Genomic DNA, 24,849 nt, shown 5'->3' on the forward strand with positions numbered 1-24,849 from the left:
ACCAGCGCCCGCCTCGCCCGCCTTGCCCCCTTGCCCCGTTTGAGTGGCGCGCGCATCTTTTGCATTCATTTTGGGCTGCAAATTAGAAAAATGTTGCACGAAAATCAATAAAAGCTAATGGATGATCATTTGGGGCGGCATAAATTGGCCCCACAGCCCCGGCCAGAATCGCAAGCAAGTATATACCTCTGGGCTAGTTGGGCGCCCGCCCGGCAACAATGTGAGATAATTGCACTGAAGAGCGCTGCTCCAACATTATTTCATATCTGTATTTCTGTACTCTGAAATATACGACTAAATGCTTAAACACCAATTTCCGTTCCAAAAAATTACAAATTTAGTGCAGATCTTTTTTATTACTTGGACTATGGTTAATTTAAGCCCCTTTTTGACGACTGTTTGACGGTAATTTTATTCATTTAAACATTCAACAGGATAACAGTTTAAGGAATTTCTTAAAGTATTTGAGCATCTTTTTATGCCTTGAAACCGACAGTAGTATATATATTCTTGAACAGTACGACGAGCTAAGTCGATCTAGCCGTCTGCATGAGCGAAATTTTGAAATATTTTTATTCTGATTACCAAACGCACAACTACTTTATACGCTTTTTTAAACATAATATCGATAAAAATCGATTTTGAGGCAGGGTTAGAGCATAACTCAGAGATTATGAGAGCAAAATACATCAAGCTTGGTTTGCAGGCTCTCTCAGTTAGTCTATACAATTGGGCACAGTTTATTTTATATACCTCTAACCAAATAAAGAAGAAATTGAATATAGAAGATGGATTGCAATGGCATATTGGAGCTGAGTGCTGTGTATCTCCTAGTCGGAGACATCCCCGCTCCCATAAAGTATACATATTCTAGATCAGCATCAACAGCTATCTGTCTGTTTCAATGCTAACTTGTCTCGCAGTTTTAAAGCTATCGCCTCGAAACTTTGCATAGGCTCGTCTTTCCAGTGCATTTATAACAGGAAAGGCCGGATCGGACCACTATACCATATAGCTGCCATATCTCACTTCTTCTCAGGAAAAGTCTGTCGAAAAATGGAGTTTCAATATTCTCACACATCTACAAAACCTTATGGCATATGTCCACAAGGCTATTAAATCTTTGGTATGCGGAACATAAACTTACTATCTCGTTTTTTATTGAAATATTCCTCTTTTATTTGATAAATGAATCCATAGGTTGTTTAATGGCAAGCCAGACTACACCGTTTCCGGGCTGATATTGTGCCAAAAGGAATGGAAATCGCTTTGAACCAGCTGATTTTTTGAAGAAAAAACAATGGTTCAGTTAGCCGGAATTCCGTGCTTGAAGCTGTTCTGCTCATTGGAAGCTTTAGTTAGAATTATGATATATTCGTATGTGGGTTACTTTATAGACTTTTAAGGTGTGGAAGCTGCATTGAGATGTAAATTTGAGAAGAGAACATAAACCAGCCGCCGTTTTAAATTGATTTTTTCTCACTCAAACAAATGTTAATTAACATGCCAAGCATTGCTAATGGACTTGTCACCTATAGAGAAAAGGAGAGAAAGAGAGAAATAGAGAGAGACCTTATGGAGAGGGTCAGCTCTGGTTCAGTTTTTGGGAATATTTACGAGGACCCACCAAGTGGCTAAGCAAGACAAAAGTGTTATTGTTTTTAATATATGCAGCTAGAGTAAGAGTGCGAGTGCGGAGAAAAACAAAGACAGAGAGAGAGAGAGAGAGAGAGAGAGAAAGAAGGAGATAAAAAGACATAGCTAGATGGGTTAGCTGTATGTGCTGCACTGATGTGGCATGACCTAATGTTGCACTACACACAATGGGCCATGATGAACGTCGCCGTTTTTACTTGTTTCCACTGGCCGTGTCAACTCGGATTCGATGCGCTACCAGCAGCACGATCAATGAATAGAGAGAGAGAGAGCGAGAGAGCGAGAGAGCGAGAGAGTGAGAGAGTGCGAGAGAGTGCGAGTGCGAAGCGAACGTTGTGGGTGTCACAGACAGTCTGTGCACTCGCTCAAGTCAAACAAATTGAAAATTTATCACCCGAAGATGATGACTTCTGATGCCAAATCAAATGCATTTTTTACACTCCTGGAGAAACTCACCCGAGTGTCACAAAAGGGCGGGCGGTCGGTCGGTCGGTTGGTCGGCCGATTGTCGTCTGCTAGTCCGTGAAGCATTTGCAAATTGATTTCAACTGGCTGATGATGAGCCGAACTGTGCCAAAAAACACAAAAAAAAAAAAAAAGAAGAGTATCCAGAGCAAACTCCATAGACAGCCGGCTGTATATCCAATTTCAAAGCGAATTCACACGCAAATGCCGACACACGCCGTGCCAGGCCAAGAAGAAGTCATTGGCCCGCTCTGATCAGGCCTTATCATGCATTTATACATATATATATAGTTATATATATATATATATATGTATATATTTATATATATATACGTTTACGTATATGTAGTATAGGAAAAGATTCTTACTACCAGTAAATCGCATAAAAGCGCCACAGGCTCTGTTTTGCGCAAAGTTCTTAACTTCAATTTCATTTCGCGCTGATCGATTTTTGCACGCAAAGTGTGAGGGAGTCTCTGCCCGACCAGCGCCCGTCTCCTACACCCGCTTCTGCTCCTTTTTATTGTAGACTTGCAGAGGGTATTATAATCTAGCCATGTAGTGTGTAACATACAGAAAGAGATCTCTCTCTCTCTCTCTCTCTCTCTGATTCCATAAAGTGTATATATTCTAGATCAGCATCAACAGCCGAGTTGATAGAGCCATGTCCGTCTTGTTCCTCGGTTCTATGCGAACTAGTTACTCAGATTTAAAGATTCTCTTGAGACCTTGCATATGTCCATCCGTCCGTCGGATCGGACCCCTTTATCATATAGCTGGCATAGGAAGGATCGATCGAAAAGTAGATATCTTGCCCGAGCCCAAGCTATTTAAGCTATGTCGCTTTCATATAAGCCAAATGCTATATATACTTCATTACTTTATATAGATTTATAGGAGCGAGCTTCACTATTCTCACATAACTGCCAAAGCGTAAGGCAAATGTATGCAAGGGTATTGAAACTTCGGCGTGCCGAATATAAACTTACTTTCTCGGTGTTTTTTGACCATTTCGTTGTTAGCCATTGAATTTATTATTGAAGCCAATCGCAATATTTTATTGTTTGCCATGGCAAACAAGCAAACTTCTGCACCTCGGTTCGCAGCGCTGTTCGAGGGTAAGAAAAGTTGCCGCAGCCGAAACATTCAGCTGGTGTATTGGTGTCGGGTGCGTTATCAGCTCGGCTCCACCTACAAAGCGCCCATGGCTACCGACCTGGCGTGGATCGTATCGCTGCTCATCTCTTTGCTGGCTGGTGTCGTGGGTCGGAGAGGGGCTTGTGGGTGTTGGGGGGCTTGGGTGGGTCATTTCACATGCAAAACAATAATCAATGCCGCCTGCCCGGCCATTCCATTTAAAACGTGTTAAAGAGGCAGCTCCGCATCGATCCATGCGTTTCGAACAATAAGAGGGGGCTCCCCTTCATGCAACCCTCCCCCTCAGCCCGCCCCTGTACACACGCCTACACTGTGCACCGCCCTGGCTTATTTGATTTTAGACGCGTTCATCGCACGCCCAGCGGCACTTTAGTTCTTTGGCAGCCTGGCGATTGGGTTTCGGGTTTCGCGCTTGGAGTTTGGGTTTTGGGTTTGGACTTGGGCTTGGGTTTGGGCTGCTCTGCGTTTTGAATTTATGATGTGATTTCGATCATTTGACATAATCTATTTAGCGTACGCGCATTGCAGCGTGCCGCATGCCGCTTGCCGCATGCCACAAACGCTGGGCAACTCCTCTTCGATTGCTGTGCAACAGCTTGCAACCAGGTCTGCCTGGCATTGGGGGCATAATTTGTAATGAGATAATTTTATTTGCTTTGCGCATTCGTAGCTTGCATCCTCCAAACCAAGTTGATACGCTCCCGATGCCCGTCGCCCCGTTTCGCGACTTCGGCTTGCCACAGGTTGCATGCGGCTCGCTGTGGTGTTGTGCGTGCGGCATTCTGATAGTGCATCGCATACGAATGATATAAAAGCCATCATAACTCTAAGCGATTGGCAGAGTTAAGTAATTTTTAACAGACATAATTGATTTCTAGTGTTAAATACTCTATGATGTTTCCTGAGTACGCTCAGGTAATCCTTGTAAATCAATCAAAGTATTCAAATTTTTTGCGTGAGTGGGTTATTTTTGCTACCAGCTTAATAGTGCTTGGATATGGTTTAAAAGTTGATTTTATCAAGGTTACAAATTAAAAAGAATCTTTATTCCAGCGGAGCTAAACATTTATAATATTATCGATAAATATCGATTTTGAGATGTGCTTTTCCTAGCATCGAAAGTTATAAATGCTGCCGAAAATCGAAGGAGCTCGTTCTCATAGCTAGCCCCTTGCACTTGAGTATGTGTGATGTGATCTCAGAGCCTTAAAGAGCTAGATATTTGAACGTGAGCCCCTTCTAGTGCCCGCGAAGTATGAGTTTGTTTCCGATAATCGATAACTTGCCCCGTTTCCAAGCAATCGATAAAAATCGATATTGAAACCCCGTTTTTTTGCGCAACTCTCTTAAGTTTTAAGAGCTAGAGTCACCAAATTCGACATGTAGTTTCTAGAATACTATATACAAATCAAGTATCTTTCATTTTTTCCAAAGCTTCCTCCGCCGCCCTTTCCGCCAACTGCCTTTGGTGCTGGTAGAAGAAAGTTCAGGGTCATTCCCGACTAGAGCACCTTTTGCATGTTTCTTTCTGTTTGCCAAATAAAAATCACCTTTGGAACGGAATTGGCGGGAGAGCTCTGCATAATCAACTGTTTGCGTCAGCGGCAAATGTCGATCAATCAAATTTGCAATTGAATCAAACATAACCTCAAATGAAAATAAACCAGAAATATGATATATTATTATTTTCATCATTATCATTCGAATCGTGTTGCTTGGGATCATTCGATACAGTTGTGGTTTTCTTTTTTTTATATTTGTTTTGGCTTTTGTTTTCTTTATTGTTTATCAAGTTCTCTGTTTAATTTTTAAACACCGCACACTTGCGACCATTTTATATCACTCTATTGATAGGCACCATATCTCAAGTACGCGTTTTATATTAATAGAATTAACTAAAGTATTTATTTTTTATATTTTGTTTTTTGGTTAAGAAAAACGTGTCATGGCCGATAAACTCTCTGGGCTTAAAACAAATAAAAGCGCTCTAGTTGGGAGTGCCCGACTAGGGAATTCCCTGAACCTTCTTCTACCAACACCAATGGCAGTTCGTGGTAAGGCAGCGGGAGGGTAGCTATAAAATGAAGGATACTTTATCTGTATATACAAATCTAGAAGCTACTTGTGAAATTAAGCTCTTAAAACTTACGAGATTTGCTCAGAAAATAGAATTTCGATATCGATTTTTATCTATTGCTTGGAAACAAGGCAAGTTATCGATTATCGGGAAAAAAAAACTCGAGCACTTGGAGGACCTACATTCGAGACTCTATGCTCAATTCAAAATGTTATTGCTTTCTTATATGCCTACATTTATTCATATGAAATAATAAAAATACTAATACAGGGTATTTGCTAGTCAGGCATTTGCGATAACAAGGTTTTTCTTGGAATTTCTTTAACAGATTAATATAAAAAACAAACAAATTTAGAAATAAAATACAATTATTTACGATAAGAAAGATTATTATGAGGCATAAATTGAAAGAGTTTGCCTTGTATATAATAGAAAAATATATATATAAAATAATTAAAAAAATATATAAAAGGCGCAATTACACGATGCCCTGTAATCAGTAATTACACCACCGCAAATTACTGATAAATAGGAAATCACATTTATTTGATTGAAAATAATTTTTTCATACATATGTGCAGATAACACTTGGAGCAAGAGGCCTTACAAAATGTTCGTCAAGTAGGCAAAGCTTTGTGTAAACAGGCCATGAATTCCAATATGTTTCGCCTGAACATGAATCGAGCAAGCACTTACAGCGTATCTCATAGTCGCGCTTATTAGTTAATCTTGCACTTTGTTTATTTGCACTACGCGTTGCAACGTTAAAAGAAAAAGCAACGCTTTGAAGTCAGCCGAGCTCTTAAGACTCCAGACTGAAAAACTATAACAAAGCCTTTAAAGCGTTCAATGGGCTCGTTCCGATAACTAAAGAACTTAGTGAGAGACTTACAAGTGCAAAGCGTAGAGTTCAGTTTTGAGAGGAAACTATTTTAAGTAATTATTCAAACGTTAAATGAATTAAATATTAAACGTTAAAATGTTCTATGAAGTGATCTAGGCAGAAATGAAATAAAATAAATAATAATTATTAGGTAGGAATTAAATTAAATATAATAAAAACATTTTAAAATGTTCAATGAAAATAATTAGATAAATGGGATTGACTTAATATTATTCTAAATCTAGAGAAAATAAGAAAATAAGATAAGAGAGAGTAAAATTTCAAAAAAAGTTTTGTAGGTTAGTTTTAATAAAACTTGTTGAAAGGGAGATAAAAAAGAAACATATCTAATTGCCTTACAGCAAAGATAAAAGTTAGTAAATAGTTGGTTAAATAAAGAAAAGCTTTCAAAGTGAGAGGACTACGACTAAATCATCATCATATATACTACTGAAGAATCAATTGCCTTGTATTGGTACTTGAATTTCCCAAAAGTCTGCTGAGCTTAATTTGATGACGTGATTACCACAAATATTATATATGTATATAGATATATATATATAAAGTTTTTTGTGCAGATAGCGCCTTAGGCAGTCGATTAGCGTGCAATCGAAATCGTTGAAGATTATATACACATTATCTCTGGCAGATCTGCTGTGATTTGATTGAATTGCACGAGTTGCGCCTAGGCCAATATTGATAACAGATTTGGTATAAATGTCAGTCTGAGCAGCTCGTAACAATTAGTCGAACTCGAGTAGACAACCACTGAAAATATGTTAAAAGCAATCACAGTACTCGCTGTGATCCTGGCACTGGCCAGCGCCGAGCTGCACCGCGTGCCGATCTACAAGCACGAGAACTTTGTTAAGACCCGTGAGAATGTTAAGGCCGAGGTGTCATATCTGCGCGGCAAGTACAATCTGCCATCCGCCCGTGCCAACGAGGAGGAGCTGTCCAACTCGATCAACATGGCCTACTATGGCGCCATCACCATTGGCACGCCCCCGCAGAGCTTTAAGGTGCTGTTCGATTCGGGCTCCTCGAATCTGTGGGTGCCGTCGAGCACGTGCTGGTTCTTTGATGTTGCCTGCATGAACCACAACCAGTACGACCATGACAAGTCCTCCACGTACAAATCGAATGGCGAGAGCTTCTCCATTCAGTACGGTTCCGGCAGCCTGTCCGGCTTCCTCTCCACCGACACCGTCGATGTCAATGGGCTGGTGATCAAGAGCCAGACCTTTGCCGAGGCCACCTCTGAGCCGGGCACCAGCTTCAACAATGCCAAATTCGATGGTATCCTGGGCATGGCCTATCAATCCCTTGCCGTGGACAACGTTGTCCCACCCTTCTACAATATGGTCTCCCAGGGTCTCGTTGATGATTCCGTTTTCTCCTTCTATTTGGCACGCGACGGCACCTCCAGCCAGGGCGGTGAACTGATCTTTGGCGGCTCTGACTCCTCTCTGTACACCGGCGAGCTAGCCTATGTGCCCATCTCCGAGCAGGGCTACTGGCAGTTCACCATGGCCGGCGCCACCATCGATGGCCAGACCTTGTGCGACAATTGCCAGGCTATTGCTGATACTGGCACCTCCCTTCTGGTTGTGTCCGAAGATGCCTACGACATCCTGAACAACCTGCTCAACGTTGACGAGAACGGTCTTGTGGACTGCTCCACTGTTGATAAGATGCCGGTGCTAAATCTGAATATTGGTGGCGGCAAGTTCACCCTGGAGCCCGCTCAATACATCATCCAATCCGATGGCGAGTGCCAGTCCAGCTTCGAGTACATGGGCACCGATTTCTGGATCTTGGGCGACGTCTTCATTGGACAGTACTACACCGAGTTCGATTTGGGCAACAACCGCATTGGCTTCGCCCCAGTTGCCTAAGAATTCAAATAAACGAATCGAATTACCGCAAATATTATTTCAACATTCACTCTTTTAAATTAGCTGAGTTTCGGTTACTTTTTTGGAATTTATTTTGGTTGAAATTAACATTTACTTAATATGAATGGAATGTTATAAAGTTTCGAGCAATGTTTGGGGAGAATCTCAATCTCAGCTTCAGTCTAAGTTTTGTGTGGATTGAGTAATATTTCAGCTAATGCCCATTTGTGAGGGTTGGCTTTCGTTCAATCAGATTTTGGCTGAGATCAAAAGAATGGAGAGCCCTTTTCACTGATTTTTCTTCGATTGCTTTCTCTATGAGACCTTGGACTTGGGTGTTGCTTTTTGGCGAGATATATGTGAGTTAATGAATTCTGCTTGGGTAGCCTCTATATAAGATACTTAAAGAGTGGATCCCATAAGTAAAAACTTTGTTTCCCAAGGATTATGAAGCTACTCTAACAAGCGCAGGACTATTCTAATAATATAATTCTTTGGGCATAATATATGCGTATAGTATATATTACTTTCTTTCAATCGATTTTATATAGATTTTAGTCTCTAGGAGACATCGAATGTATATAAACTGTAAAAATGGTTGATTTTGTCGAAATTTTCATTTTTTAAATAAAAGATTGAGGTACGGACCTCGAGTCAGCTAGTCAAATATTTTATAAACTATGTATAGATAAACTATAAAAATGTATATAAATATATCTATTTATATATATAGTATGAAAATAGATTTATGTAATTTGTTTGAGAAATTTATTCCCTAATTATATGATATTATATGCAATTTTGTGCATAATAATCTTATAATTCGCAAGTGGTTTATTTGCACAGTTTGTCTATAATAAGTAATTCAGTAGTTCATAGTTGCCCTTCGCATAATCATAATCTTCATTTTCCCTTTTAACACTATACCTATAGGGCACTATCTTTAGCTACTTCCAAAAGATCTTTGCATGTGTTTAAGATTCGATTCTTGATAATTATAATATTTATTGTGGGATGGATTCTGCGAAGTTTCCTTCGCTTTCTTTTGCAAAGCATTCTTGCCAGTAGATTGGGGTGAGCAGAGAGGAGCCTTAAGGAACCTTAAGATCTCTTGCCTGGGCCTGATTGCCCGGATGTGCCAAGGTGCAGCAGTATTTAGACTGAGAGCTTTGGCTTGGGAGAAACTTAGTTTGCTGCAATGCGATTTTGCTACTGCTCCAAAGAGGCAAGTTGGGTTTTATACTGCAGAGTCTTGTTGTTCAGAGGAAGCCTGCGGAAGCTTGAGATTTGACTTCATTTCATATCTATAGAATAATCCAGCTGACAATATATGTATGTATTATATTCTTCGAGCTAAGACGACTGTTCCCTGAGAACTCGTCTTTCTTTCGAGCTGGCTCGACGGAACTTAATACAGAAATTGATTCTTAGTTCTTAGTTTATGATGTTAAAATGAAATTTTGTAATGCAATATTTTGGATTTTTTTGTCAACAAGCGACTTGTGCCTTGAAAAGTCACAGACGTTCAGCTTTAAAGATCAGATTAAGCTGTCTTTGAACTGTTTGACAAGTTGGGAACCTCACGCTGATTAGCCAAATACGTACACAGGTGTGTGCTAGCAATTGTTTTGGGAGTTTTGCCAATTTGAGTGTTACACAGATATCGCGATAAAGTCGGCCATAACTAATGCCCACTTCAACGTTTTTCGGAATCAGAATCGCCTCGGCATCGAGTGCTATGAGTGAATGTCCAGCCAATCCCAGCTGGTAGATAATTGGGCAATCGACTGCCCCAACCGGCAGATATTAACAATCTTATCTAGCGTAGATAGCCGCAATTGGTATAAATATCAGTCTGAGCAGCTCGTAACAATTAGTCGAACTCGAGTAGACAACCACTGAAAATATGTTAAAAGCAATCACAGTAATCGCTGTGATCCTGGCACTGGCCAGCGCCGAGCTGCACCGCGTGCCCGTCCTGAAGCAGGAGAACTTTGTGAAGACTCGCGCCAATGTCAGGGCCGAGGTATCCCATTTGCGGGCCAAGTATCGCCTGCCGACCGCACGTAGCGTCAACGAGGAGGAGCTGTCCAACTCGATGAACATGGCCTACTATGGCGCCATCACCATTGGCACGCCACCGCAGAGCTTTAAGGTGCTGTTCGATTCGGGCTCCTCGAACCTGTGGGTGCCCTCCAAGACTTGCTCCAGCTATGCCTGCGGGGTGCACAATCAGTATGACTCCAGCGCCTCCTCCACCTATCAAGCCAATGGGGAGAGCTTCTCCATTCAGTACGGCAGCGGCAGCCTGTCCGGCATTCTTGCCACGGATACTGTGGATGTGAATGGCTTGTCTGTTGGGAGCCAGACCTTTGCCGAGGCCACCAATGAGCCGGGCACCAATTTCAACGATGCCAACTTCGATGGCATCCTGGGCATGGGCTACCAATCAATTGCGGAGGACAATGTTGTGCCTCCATTCTACAACATGGTCTCTCAGGGCCTGGTCGATCAGTCTGTGTTCTCCTTCTATTTAGCACGCGCTGGCACCTCCAGCCAGGGCGGTGAACTGATCTTTGGCGGCTCCGATTCGTCCCTGTACAGCGGCGACTTCACCTATGTGCCCGTCTCCGAGCAGGGCTACTGGCAGTTCACCATGGCCGGCGCCTCTGTGGAGGGCAACTCCTTGTGCGACAATTGCCAGGCTATTGCCGATACAGGCACCTCTCTAATTGTGGCACCCGCCAATGCCTACGAGCTGCTTCTCGAGATTCTCAACGTTGATGATGAGGGCCTGGTCGACTGCTCCAGCGTCAGCTCAATGCCTGTGATCACCTTCAACATTGGTGGCACCAACTTCGATCTGGAGCCCGCTCAATACATCATCCAATCCGATGGCGAGTGTCAGTCCAGCTTCGAGTACATGGGCACCGACTTCTGGATCTTGGGCGATGTCTTCATTGGACAGTACTACACCGAGTTCGATTTGGGCAACAACCGCATTGGCTTCGCCCCAGTTGCCTAAGCAGAACACACAGAACACACCCCCCGTCCCTTTACAAATAAAGTGATTCCATAGAGCATTATCTGCAGTTAGTATCAATTAATCGGACTGTAATGTTTGGTAATATTCTTTTCTTTTATCACTATCAGTTCCTTGACTCAGACGGAACTATTTTGATTTCTATAGCTCGATCATTATTTAAAATTAATTTGTTTGCAGTTTCATGTTTTATCGTTTCCCTATCTATTAGATAGCTCTACATATTTATAACTAATTAGTCAAGCGTAGCATGCAAGTGTTTCGCAATGTTCCTATAATGGGTTTCCCCTACGGTAGCCTTCTGTCAATGAAATTAAATCCAATTAAATTACATATCGTCACTCTGTGCGTCAGTTTGTGAGTCTTGAGGAAGGAAGATATTTTGTTTGGCTTGTGCCCCAAATTGATTCTGCATGCGTCATACATGTACATACATATCTCTATATATATGAAACCCCAAACCGTAAGAGCTAGCAAGCTGAAATGTTCACTGTAGGAACCTGATGTAATGAAGGTGCACGTTAAGACGGGGTTTCGGGAAACTCCATCCGCATGTATGGAAAAATCACGAAAAACGTTTGTATGAAACTTTATTGTTCAAAGATCTTTGAGAGAATTTATTTTATAGGTGCCACAGGGAAGCCCGGGCCATATTCGCAAGAATCCTATATAGACATAGGTCGAAATTTCCCACTCACATAACTCGGCCAAATTTCATCCTATTTTCATTAGGTTTGGCTATTTGTTCATGGCTTGGTCTCTTAATCAATTTTGCATCAAAATCTGAAAGCATTATTCTTAGTCAAAATTCATGTGGAAATGGTACATAGACATAGACATAGGTCGAAATTTCCCACCCCCATAACTTGGTCAAAACTCAAGCGATTTTCATAAGGCTTGGCTTTTTGTTCATGGTTCGGCCTCTAGATCAATTTGGCATTTAAATCCTGCAACATTGTTCTTGGTCAAAAATCATGTTGTATGGTGAAATGGTATCCTCAAATATCCTATGTAGACATAGGTCAAAATTTGGGAAATTTTACCCGCAACCGTGGTAATTGGAAGAAAACGGTTTTATGAAAGTATTTTGTTTACAGTCTGATCGGTTTCAAATTCATTTTCAACTATCTTTGAGAGAATTGATTTTATACGTACCACGGGCAAGGCCGGGGTATACCCGCTAGTATTCAATATATATGTTGTAAGTGTATTCTTTATGATTTCTATGGTGTATAACTCTGTTTTTGATATGATCTCGAAACATGCACTGCCTTCAGACGAAACTGTTCCTAGTCTCATCAAAATAGCTTTGATGCTGGAGAAGATGGACATGCCTAAATCGTTGTGTTTTGATATCTAATTTGAAGGTTTTTACAATATTTCGATATATTATACCATTATATATAATATACTATTATATATTGATTGATTTTTAGGGCAACTTGTTTGGTACAGTATATCTTTGGATTCTTTGTTACTATTGCAATTGTTCTATTTATAATGAAATATGAAAATAGATTATGATATGGAACGTATAATTACATTTAATTTGTTTGGCTTTCAAACCTTGTGACGCCCCCTTGGTAACCGTTGTAATATATATATATTTTTTTAAGCTTCTCACTTATCTTTAGAATGTTTTGTGTCTTTTGCTGCGTCATCGATGATGACAAGACCTGCCCCTCTCACCTGCCAAGCAACCACGATTTTGTTATAAAGCCTTTGCTTCTAGATACTCCCTATACCCTGTAGCTATGCAAAGCATATGAAAGCATCTTGGAGCACATATTATTTCTCCGAAGATCTAGAAATTAGGTTCATTTATTCTCGCATCTCATATGCAGAAAGAGTTTATGTCATATTTTTTCGCAGCCTCCGCCAATTTTCTTACTATCGACAAAAATATCGATTTTCAAGCATAACTCGAGAACTATAAGATCTATTACCACCAAACTTGGTATTTAGTTACTCGTATACAGTCCAAGCGTATTCCAATTATTGGATATGTCATAACACTTGAGTTATTCAAGAAATTGAGGCACAGCCGCCGTGTGTATATGGAGCAGGTTCAAATGCTCAAAGCTTAATACAGGGTATCTAGTCGACCCGAGCTGACTTTTGGTCATGTTGTGCGGGGACTTTGTTGGCATTCGGCGGGCGCTTAAAATGCCATTAATGCGTGTGTGTCTATTTGTGTTTTTTAAGTTTTTTAGATATAAACAATCTTATCTATGTCAGATTTTCAGCGATTTGATTGATTTGCCCGCAGCGATAAGAACAACCGGTGGCTCGTATAAAAGTGCGTGTTTTCAGAGCGCCCAACTTTAGTATACGAAAAATAGAATCAACATGCAGAAGGTGTTTATTGTGGGGTCGTTGGCGCTCCTTGTGGCCATCTCCAGCGCCAGCGCCGGCTCCATTGCCCAGCAGCTGCATCGGGTGCCGGTCTACAGGCAAAAGAACTTTGTGAAGACACGCGCCAACATTATGACCGAATTTGCACATGTGCGTGCCAAATATCAGGCGCCGATAATCATGGATGCAGCACCAACCACGAGCACGAGCACGAGCACGACGAGCCTTCCATCGATAGGGCTGTCGAATACACTGAATATGGAATACTATGGCGTCATAACCATTGGCACACCGCCTCAAAGCTTCAATGTACTGTTCGACACGGGCTCCTCGAACTTGTGGGTGCCATCGAACCAGTGCCCCAGCGAGGCCTGCATGGATCACAGCCGATACAATCCGGCCGCCTCCACCAGCTATAAGTACAATGGGAAACCGATAACGCTTGTGTACGGAACCGGTAACATGACGGGCTACCTAGCCGTGGATGTGGTCAATGTGAATGGCCTGAATATACCGGATCAGACGTTCAGTCTGGCCACAACGGAACCGGGTACTGACTTAGTGGATGTAAGTTTTGATGGCATACTGGGCATGGCCTATCAGAGTCTGGCCGTAGAGAATGTTGTGCCGCCATTCTACAATATGATCGCATTGGGTCTGGTTGCGAATCCTGTCTTCTCATTCTATTTGGTACGCGATGGCACCTCCGATTTTGGCGGCGAATTGATCTTTGGCGGCTCCGATCATGGCCTGTTTGCGGGCAACATGGTCTATGCGGATGTCAGCGCCCAGGATTATTGGCAATTTCAAGTGGATAACATAACGATGAACGGCCAAGTGTTGTGCAGCCAATGTCAGGCTATTGCCGATACGGGCACCTCCGTCATTTTGGCACCGATGGCAACCTTTAAATTGATCGAGTCTCAACTGGATATCAATTCCGATGGATTATTCGATTGCAGTCGCACATACCCAACGCTTATGCTTGCCATTGGCGGTGTCATCTTTGGCATACCATCCTCGGCTTATATTGTTTCCGAATCGGACAGTGTCTGCACATTGGGCATTGGTGGCGCAACCACCGATTTCTGGATCTTGGGCGATGTCTTTATTGGTCAGTATTATACGGAATTTGATTTGGGCCAGAATCGCATCGGATTCGCATCCGTCGGGGGCTTAAACTATACCGCCGGTGGCGGTGCATCCAGCCTGAAACAGTTGCGCTTCCTGGAATTTGGAGTCTTGTTAGCTCTGCTTTGGAAAGCCTTGGAATATTTTAATTGAGAGATGATATTTCTACAAAATTCTTTACACACGTTTTTTTTTTGTTTTTCTTAAAATTTAATTATAAATCTCTGTGCTGAATCTGATCTGATATGCAGTTATACTATCTGAAATAAACACTATATGTATGGCAGACCTACAATTTTATGGAAAAGAAATCCAAAGCTGGTAATGAAGAAGCACAAAAGAAATAGGAAGGAAGAGAAGAGATGAGAAGAGATGATGAGAGAAGAAAAGAGAAGAGAAGAGAAGAAAAGAGAAGGGAAGATCAAAGTATTTTTTTATATCACAAAAATCACAGGGTAAAAGCTTATCAAGGAGCTTGGTCACAGTAAAGCTCATAGATCTCAGGAGCACAAAAATAACAAAAAACTAAATACTTTAGTTTCAAAGGAAGAAGCGCAGAAGATCGCAATGTAACCGTCTTTGGAAGACTTAGTCTAATATTTAGCTCTGTCTAATCTAACCTAATGAAAAGGCAATAAGGACTCTTAAAGTTGCATTAGATCATGAAGCTCGCAGCGCGTACTTCTCTGGATAATATATCGGCGATCGTGTTTACGATCCAAAGAATGTTAAAGTGAACCTTAAGATCGCGCTGGCTTATAATAATCAACACAGCTCCGAGGATGATCTACACTCAAGCCGGTCGGTCAGCTGATTGAGTTGCATCTGGGAACTGGAACCGTTGCACAAAAACGGACAAATTGCTAAGAAAAAAGCTCAAGATTCTTTTCATCTTCTTGTGGAGTGCGCTTAATTGGGCCGCCGTTTCGCGTGATTTATTGTAAAAAAAGCGCAAGAGAAGTAAAAGATGAAGTTGAAGCTGAAGCTTTGCAGTTACTGAACTTCGAATGCACGCATTATTTATGTGTTGTTATCTGTATACCCTGTAACCATTGAGAAATGTAAGCGGGCAGGCGTCTGACATATAGTTAATATATATATTTTTGATCAGGCTCTGACGATATTTGTTCAAGCCACAGACTTGAAATTTGATAAAGTGTGTAAATTTGCGCAGATCATACGCATTATGATTTCAATTTGCTTTCACGATTTATTCTCCCGCTTGCATAATATCGATAAATATCGATTTTGAGACTTTGTTTTTCTCGAAAATTATAGCAACAAGTTACAAAAGACTTGCAGGTTCTCTATACATTTGTATAGAGCTTAAACTACGCACAGCACATTGAAGTAAGCCTTGAATTGTCCAGCTGGCTGCAGGGTATCTTCTAGTCGTGCACTCTCGGCTAGAGCACGCTTACTGTTGCTTCTTTTTTTGTTTGCGTTCTGCTTGGGGATTAGGAATTATGCGCTGTACGCCGAGCACACTCGCAGCTCCCACACACAAAAAAATATAACTTTGTTGGTGGGCCGCCAACGTTGGAGCCAAAGAACAAACGAGCGAAACTCTAATGAGCGTTGGGGGTTTAATAAGTGCAATTGGCTGGGAAGCTGCAAAGGCTGGATAGCTGCGGAGCTGACCGCTTGGTTAAATTTATTGGCCAAGCAATTGCACATTTCGACGCTCATCAAATACCAATAAAATATCATTTGTTGTAATTTGAGAGCCTGGCCCGTAGGAGCAGGAGGAGGAGGAGGCGGAGGACCACCACAGTTTTGCCTTTGGCTCTGATGAGCCATGGGCTTTAGCTTGGTCGCGAGACTCGAGCCAGGTTTCAGTTGCGAGGATCTGCGATCTGCGATCTTTGATCATGATCTCTCCCTCTCTCTGTCTCGCTCTTTCTCGGAGCAATCTGTCTCATTAGAGTTGCCACAGCGCTTGATTTATTATTGTTCAGCCTGCTGTTGTTGTTGTTCTTGTCGATAAATCACATTAAAATATTTGCTGAATACACAAAAAAGAAGAGATTTGCCCCCAGACACAGTTGGGTCTGTCTTTGGGCATGACAAATCTCTAAACGAAATCAGTTAACAACTTAACTAATGATTATCAATGTGTGTTTAAGCAACACCAACAACAACAACAACAACAACAACAGCGACAACCACAAACAACATTTTCGATAAGCGGCCGCAACAACTTTTTGCCACAGACCACAAAAAGCCGCACAGATCAGCGGCAATCAAACACAGATACAAACACACACAACAAATGAAAACATCTTTGATAACGGCTTTGTCGCTTTGGCTCATCTGCAAATTGTGCGTATTTGCATAGTTAGTCCTTGGGCTACTCAATGCACACAAGCTAAAATGTTAGTATATCACGGGGAAAAAAAGAATGACAGTATTGGAAGAGAAAATAATTTAATAAATAAAAATATATACATAACTACTTTGTCCAATCATGCAAAGAAATCATTACATATAGCTGTATTGATAATATAGCTGCATTAATTAGATGCGTATTTCACAGATGAAGCAATTTTCTATGAAATATGATAGATTTTTCAAGTTTGAACGAACCAAATCTAAATTTGATAAGTTTTAAAGCAATTGTTAAAGCTCTACACTTACAATAAATCAAAGCATGTTGTGCAGAAATCATTAATCGCTGATAATCAATCGGTCAATCAGTTAGTCGTTGTTAAAATAAGTCAGTTTTTCAATTATTCAGTCATCAGGTAATGCTTTCGTTCAGCCAGCTAGTCGGTTATTTATGCATTCAAATAATCATTCATTTATTTATTTGGTTAGTCAGTCATTCATTCAGTCAATCAATTGATCCAGTAGTCTGTCTAGTAATCACACTTAGTCAGTCATTCAATCAGTCAATCAATCAGTCATTCATTCGTTTACTCATTCCATCAGTCGGTCGAGTTATCTCTCATTTCGTTAGTCAGTCTAACATTCATTCAATCAATTATTCCGACATCCAATCTAGTTTTCACTGATTGAGTCGGCCAGTCAGTCATTCATTCAGTCAGTAAGTAAATTAGTCATTCACTAAGTCGGTCATTCATTAAGTCAATCAATCAGATCAATCCATCAGTCAGTCAGTCAGTTGTGTCACCAATTTCCAACATTCAGTCAATCAATCAATCCGTCAGTCTGTCTAGTTATCAGTCATTTAATCAGTCAGTCATTGATTCAGTCAATCAATTGATCCAGTAGTCTGTCTCATAATCACTCATTTAGTCAGTCAGTCATTCTTTAAGTCAATCATTCAATCAGTCATTCATATTCCAATTCTCTTTATATTGTATATTTTAGATTTTTTTTGTCGATTTCAAACTAACCTTTTTCGTCTGGTGTCAGCTCCATTCAAGCACTTGGCAAATCTTTGATGATAATGCCTTGTCTTCAATATATTCGCTTATTGGCAGCTAAATATGCCAAACCCTTAAACGATATCCTTCTCCTCGCTCTGCGCCCTTCGGTCGCTGTCTTGATACCCTTCAAAATATGCAAATTAAATGTAAATAAGTTTGCAACTATTCGGCAAAGCTCTTTGGCGTATCCATCCAGGCACAGATACTGATACAGAACGTATGTCTTCGTCTGTGTTGCCAGATGTTAATGCTCCGATAAGGATGCCAACTTGTTTTATTTTTTGTGCGCGTGTGCGTTTGTGTGTTGTAAAATTTCGCAGTTCTCAGTGCGCAGATAAGACTCGAAAGAGTTGCCTCTCAACAGTTTTCCATTTGGCCTACGAAAAGAAAGGAACGGGCAAAACAAAAGAACAGCTACCTACGCATCACCGAATACTAAATACTCTTGTAGACATTCCGATTTATGATATGTAAGACCTATTCGATAAGGTTTTCAGATATGCAAGGAGAATAAGCCTAATTGGGTAAAGATATCTTGATAAAACAGAAAATTATGTTAAAGAAAAATTAACTTTCGAGCAATTCTTCCTATATGATATGGTAATCAGATGTTTTTAATATTAGTTTTGCTTTCCAAATCATTTTCAAAGAACTTTGTAAAAGTTCATTTCAGACGTGTTTCACAATTTTCTCCAAATCAAATCACATAAGAAGTTAATGCATATGTATTTCACCAATTTTAGAAATTCCACCTGCAGCGGTGGAAACTTGGTGGAAAACGGGTGTATGATAGTTTTTTGTTTTCCATCCGATCGGGCTCAAAATTATTTTCATGTCTTTGTGCAAATTCACTTGGTACTTTTTTCGTCAAATTCACCGCTCTTGGATGCAAAATGCGGGTCCAAGGTTTAATGAACGAAAGTTTGATATACGACTTCAAGATTCTCACCACAGGATGCACGATAAACATATTTTCATGTATGTTAAATTTTTCTTGAGCCGAGAAATGGATGAATTTGCCACAGGCAAGGCCCGCAAATACCCGCTAGTATATGTATAAATATTTAGGGAATCGGTTGTAGTTTCTTCTGTGCGTTACGCAATTGCTCCCAAAACTGATAATACCCTCAGCAAGGGTACATCAACAAGAAGCTAATAAGAAGCACGTAATATCTGATAAAGGGGAGGCTCGAATCGATAAATTCAGTGCCAGTGCTGCCAACTTGTCTCGTTGTCGTTGTTGTACTTGTCGTCGTTGTTGTTGTTGTTTTAGTTGTACTTGTTGTTGTTGTTGTCGTAATAATTGTGAAATTGTATATTATGAACGCAATTAGTGCGGCGTGTGAGTGGCGAGATAAATCAAAAGGATAACTGCGATAAGCAGCGTCGCGAATTGGATCGAGCTTTCCCAACTGCTGCCGCATTTCGATAAACGATAACACGTTTACTTTTCTTCCTCCCCCCCCCCCCTCCCCCCCTCTCATCTTCTTTTTTGTCTTCTTCTCGTTTAAGTGATTACAGCTTATGAGTTATTGTTGTTGCTGCTGCTGCCGCTGCCGTAATTATTATTGATATTATTTACTTTAATCTGCTGCAGCGCGATCTGCAACTTAATTGCAATGGGTAAAAGTGTATGCCCCCCCTTCCCCCCTACCCCGCTTCCATCTTCTCATCTACTTTACTACCCCGCACCCTTTGTGCCGTCGCCTGCCCACTGCCCTTGTGACGCGTGCGGCACACTTTTGCGGGCCGAAAAAAAAAAGTGTAATTTGTAGCAATTTTGTCTTGAATATCTCGAATGAAACTGGGTCAAACTTTTATAGTTGACCGCCATAAATGGCATATAACGCGATCTTGACGCGAAACCCGAACCTGGGGGACCACAGTTCCTGGTGCCACAATAAAAATTTAGTTTAATGAAAGTGTTTTTATATATTTATTCTCCTTTTTTTTGGGTTGAATTTTGATGGCTTGATTGCCCAGCGTATGCTGGGATTATGATATAGTTGGGAGATCAGTGCTCGATTCCGATGATGATTACGATTACGACTACGATTATATTGCGAGTTTTTCTCTCTCTCTCTCTGTCTCTCTGTCTCTCTGTAACCTCGAAAGCGCGTTGAAAGCGCAATTCATGACGACGACAACGACGACGATTCATGATTTTGTTTAAATTTCTTTGCCGTCTGGCACTTATTTATTTCGCCTTGGCATTTATGGCATAATTTTGGCCATCATTTGGACAAGTCAACATCATGATAATGATCATGATGATCAGTTTGATTATGCATCAGCCAGTAGCTGCATACGGTAGGCAACAGTAGCAGCGCACTCAGAGTTCCGCCCCCAGGGCTTCAAACTGGGATAAACATTAAGAAATTTTTATTTAAGGGAAAGTTCACATTTGTATGGCTATAAAAGCCAAAAGCGATTTACTTAAGAACTAGTGTATATATATGGTTAACTTTACTGGGTATAGTTGCTGTTTGTTGATGCGAGGCAATATTTATTATCCAGGCCAAAACCCATTGGGAATTAGTAAACAAGCTGAGACGATCCCAACTCTGTGTGAACGTGTCGCTCTCGAAATTTACTTAAGCTAGAGACTTGCAATTTTCTAATATTATTTTGCATTTAAAACTTTTATTTCGATAACTCATTAAAATATAAAAAGAAAATGAGGATTATTGATTCCAGGTTTTTCAAACAAAACTCGAGAATTATCAGAGCTAGATGCACCAAATTTAGTATGTAGTTCTTCATATAGTAAATACAGCTTGAGAATGTCTCACTTTTTTGATACCCTTCTATCTAAAGCTGCAAGCTTTGGGTGCATTATCTACCATACGGTAGGCGTCATTGGTTCCTGACTCAGCTGGCCGCCTTATCACTAAACTATTTCACATTAATCCATTTGAGTCAATTTGCCGTCTCTCAGTATGGAATTAGTTAGTAACAAAAGTAAAATAATGATAGAATTTGGAAACGAAGAGTTCTTTTTTGCGAGTAAATACTGTATATCGATGAAAAGAATGTTGAAGTCTTTCGAATAAGTTTTCCTCCAGTGGACTATTGAACTTTCTTCATATCTATATAAACTCGGGAACTATTAGAGCTAAATACAGCAAATTTGGTATTTGGCTTCTCTGAAACATTTTAAGCCCAAATAAGCTAAACACCACATATCTCACATTGAATTCTTTAAACAATACAACTGTATCACATTTGTATAAATATTTTTACAGTGAATTCTTGACAAGATCTTGGTCCCTGTCCCTATCCTTGTCTGGCTTTACGTTAATAACTGAAGCATTTCTTAGTGGTAAGTACTTAAATGAAAATCAAATTTTCTTGATATCTTATCTGATCTCATTTTCGTAATTTCATATTAAGATTACATCTGCTTGCAAATCTATTAATCAAAGATCTAGATCAATTATCAATTAAAAATATGTTCTTTAAAAAAGTCGACATAAATTAGCAATTTATCAAATAAACTCATTTATGAGCTCAACAAGTCTCTGTTCTCGGCTCAGGCTGAACTGCCCGCAGTTTTCGCTCCTGCGATTAACCAAGTGACTTAATTAGCATTCAAAAAATGCATTGGGAATCAATCATTAAAAACAAAAAAAAAGAGGTACAAAATTGACGAAAAAGAGACCCAAACAAATTGTTTGGGACAGCATGGGGGCAATTTTCATTCAAGTCCAACTTTCTTCCAGCACATAATGAGTGCAGTTTTTTTTTTGGGTGCCGAGCAATAAGGAGGAGGGCGGCAGCCAAAGGCAACGCTGCTAATTGAAATATTCTTAATCAGATTTTGGCTGTGCTGCGATATTCGCTGGCTGCATTTAATCCGCAATTACCAAAGCAAACCGGCGCAGCGATACGCTGCCTGTCCTGGGTTGGCTGGGCTGGGCTGGGCTGGGTTGGGTTGGGTTGGCTGCCAGAGACAGAGAGATGCTCGGCTGATTGCCAGGTTCGAGGCTATGGTTTAATTTAGCGTAAAACCTAAAAATAAAGCTCGAATGTGGAATCTGGGAATCTCACCTTGTTAAACGCAAACTGCAGCCACAGTCAGAGCCTGAGCCTGAGCCACAGCCGCATCAGGTTGCGGGCACGTTCGATTGGCGGCACGCACCGCAGCGGCCACACTGGACCAGTTTGTGCTTGGCTCTTAACAAGGTAGGCGCAACGTGGCCGATGCATGCCCATATTTCTGAAAGAAAGTGGTCAGCGCCCAGCAAAATGATGAGCCTTTCTTTACGCTCAGCAGGACGCGCTGTTGGCACTGGGAAGCACGGGAAGCACGGGAAGCACTGAGACGCGCCAGGTCGTTGAGATTAAAGAGCTGCCGTTTAGTGGCTACTTAGCCGGCGATAAAAAGTCGAACGTGAAATTGCATTAAACGGCTTTTGTGGTGGTGCTGGTGGTGGGGACCCATCGCCCCACCGTCCCATCGCCCCACCGTCCCGTCGCCCCACTGCACCTGGTGGTGCCCCACAGATTTGGGGCAAGCTTAACAAGCTTGTAAGCTTAAATGGGTTTTTAAAGAGCTGCCGCTGCTTGAGCCAAAGCCAAAGCCACGGCCACAGCCACAGCCCCAGCCCCAGCCCCAGTCACAGTCAAAGCCGAGTTAATAATCTGCACAGCAGCCGCTGCCAAGCGGCAGCAACAGCAATTACAAGTAGCTCGCAAAGATTGAAAATTGTTGATGGAAACCTGACAAAAGGCTACACAAGAGCCACAAAACGTCGCGTCAATTTCAGACCAAGAACAACAGCTAACAGCAATGCGCTAGCTGCAAGCGCTTGTCTAGCAGTTACCCTGAAAACGGTCCAAATATGCATTTACAAATACTCTGTAATATATTAATGTTCGACTGAGACAAAGTCTGTCAGCAAATATATCTTATGGAGTCTATAAACTAAAAGGCTTTATGATATAATTTCCATCAATTTCAGTGCATATAAGCATATTAAACGTCCCGGCTGAATTAAATGTTGAATTTACCTGTATAAAGTTTTTAGGAATTCAAATACCAAATTTGCTGTGTCTAGCTCTGATAGTTCCCGAGATCACATAGATGAACTTGGGCAATAAGATTGAATTTGCAAGCATTAGAGACATGTTCAATATTCAAAGAATTTACTTAAGCCTAAGAGAATCCACATACTACATTTTTTAGCACTAGCTCTTCCTGAGTTCAGATAGAACATATATAAGATAAGATTAAGTCTACAAGAACTCAGCTATTATAGTTAACGCGTTCAGATAGGTTTCTACTTGTAGCCAACAACCAGACGCAATAATTCAAGCTCTATGTTCCAAATAGTTTTGTAATCGAAGAGAAACTTAATGCCGACTATTCCCGCTCAAGATGATGACTGAATATAAATAAGAACTTGTTAACGAAGAAAATATGGAATATATACAACATAGATCTCACATAGAAATTTACAACTCTTTTTGTTTACCAATCTTAGATGTATGATATAATATGATAAATTCCGAGCTTATCTATAATGATGAATAACATAAAATAAGAACATATTTAAAAAGCGAATATAGAAACCACAAGCCAAATTAACAGACGCCAACTCTTTTAGTTTTTCGGTCTTAGATGGCTGATATAATTCTTAGAGCAAGAGATGTCTGCTTTTGCTTGACAGCCTTGTCTACTCACTCATTTGCTTACAGGGTATTCAAACTTTATTGACAATGCCCGCTGTGCGCTTACGCTAGCCCACAACAAGAGCTAATGCTATTAAGCCTTCATGATCATCAGGCAACAAGCAGGCAGCCAGGCAGCCGGGCAGGCAGCAGATACATCACTCACTTGCAGTCCGGCGAGATGTAGACATAGGCCGCCGTCATGGCCAACAATCTGTCCAAAAGCGATAAAGTTATAATGGCGCAAATGTTGGACACAGTGTTTCTTCATTCTTTCCTTTTTGAAATGGAGCCACCTCTGCCATTGCCCCTGCTCTCGCCCCTGCTCCTGCTTCTGCCTACTGATCTGGCTCTTGATCTAAGTCGACGCGTCTTAGGCTTAAAGCAAAAAGCGCATCTTTATCGCGATGCGATGTGGCCCTGTGATGTGCTCGACTTTGAAAACTGTTTACAAACTGTCTGACAGAGTTTTGACTGCCGTTTGGCTCTCTCTGGTTCCGACGCGACGCGGTTGATGTCGCCGCTGCAAACAGCGACTGATCGGTGCGCCACATGCAGCCGTGCAGCCGTGCCCCATGCCCCATGCCCTGATGATAGACGGATCTCTTGCAGGACGACGAGTAACTGGCCATATCGGACGTCAGACGAATGGCTGTGTTGTACTAGCTTCAGGCGACGACACGCTGTGTCTGACAGTCCACTCTTCTCTCTCTCTCTCTCTCTCTCTCTCTGTCTGTGTGTGTGTGTGTGTATGTGTGCCATACTCATATGGCTAGAGGGCGGCACAGTGGGCGTGCCTGTGTGCTTTGCACTTTGCGGTTAAAAACAATAATCGAAGAACAATGAAAATCACATGGTGAAAAGATGAAAGCTTTTAGCTAGAACAAAGTACACTTAAAGAGCTTTAAAAGCTCATAAATATCACAAAATGTTGCGAGTATGTGCAAAAAAACACATTTGAGAGCTTTAAAAGCTCATAAAAATCATAAAATGTAGCGAAAATACGCTCACTTAAGACTTAAAGCTCGTTTCAATACCAAGCGTTAACAAAGCTTTAAGTTAGCAGTAGAGACTTTTAAAAGCATACACAGCCTTAAATCCTTTCAAAATTTTAATCA

At 41.1% G+C, this 24,849-nt stretch overlaps 3 protein-coding genes across 3 annotated transcripts; all 3 read left to right on the forward strand.

Moving 5' to 3' along the window:
• Positions 1–6,980: 6,980 nt before the first annotated feature.
• Positions 6,981–8,169, forward strand: LOC135428607 (lysosomal aspartic protease-like). Its single transcript, XM_064682682.1, has one exon. The coding sequence runs from the start codon at positions 7,016–7,018 to the stop codon at positions 8,135–8,137; it is 1,122 nt and encodes a 373-aa protein (XP_064538752.1). The 5' UTR covers positions 6,981–7,015; the 3' UTR covers positions 8,138–8,169.
• A 1,835-nt stretch (positions 8,170–10,004) lies between these two features.
• LOC135428601 (lysosomal aspartic protease-like) lies at positions 10,005–11,223 on the forward strand. Its single transcript, XM_064682674.1, has one exon. It carries the CDS (start codon positions 10,044–10,046, stop codon positions 11,160–11,162), a length of 1,119 nt encoding a protein of 372 aa, XP_064538744.1. The 5' UTR covers positions 10,005–10,043; the 3' UTR covers positions 11,163–11,223.
• Positions 11,224–13,519: 2,296 nt separating this feature from the next.
• On the forward strand, positions 13,520–14,874 carry LOC135428579 (pepsin-2B-like). The gene has a single exon (XM_064682646.1). It carries the CDS (start codon positions 13,530–13,532, stop codon positions 14,817–14,819), a length of 1,290 nt encoding a protein of 429 aa, XP_064538716.1. The 5' UTR covers positions 13,520–13,529; the 3' UTR covers positions 14,820–14,874.
• Positions 14,875–24,849: the final 9,975 nt, after the last annotated feature.

This window comes from Drosophila montana, unplaced genomic scaffold, assembly GCF_035044405.1.
Source record: "Drosophila montana isolate Dmon_TW-CO22-7 unplaced genomic scaffold, ASM3504440v1 contig_2482_1, whole genome shotgun sequence".
In the NCBI taxonomy this organism is placed as follows: domain Eukaryota; kingdom Metazoa; phylum Arthropoda; class Insecta; order Diptera; family Drosophilidae; genus Drosophila; species Drosophila montana.

What these genes read in the sequence shown, in the direction of transcription:
- LOC135428607 (XM_064682682.1), top strand. Translation starts at nt 7,016, where the DNA reads ATGTTAAAAGCAATCACAGTACTCGCTGTGATCCTGGCACTGGCCAGC.
- LOC135428601 (XM_064682674.1), top strand. Translation starts at nt 10,044, where the DNA reads ATGTTAAAAGCAATCACAGTAATCGCTGTGATCCTGGCACTGGCCAGC.
- LOC135428579 (XM_064682646.1), top strand. Translation starts at nt 13,530, where the DNA reads ATGCAGAAGGTGTTTATTGTGGGGTCGTTGGCGCTCCTTGTGGCCATC.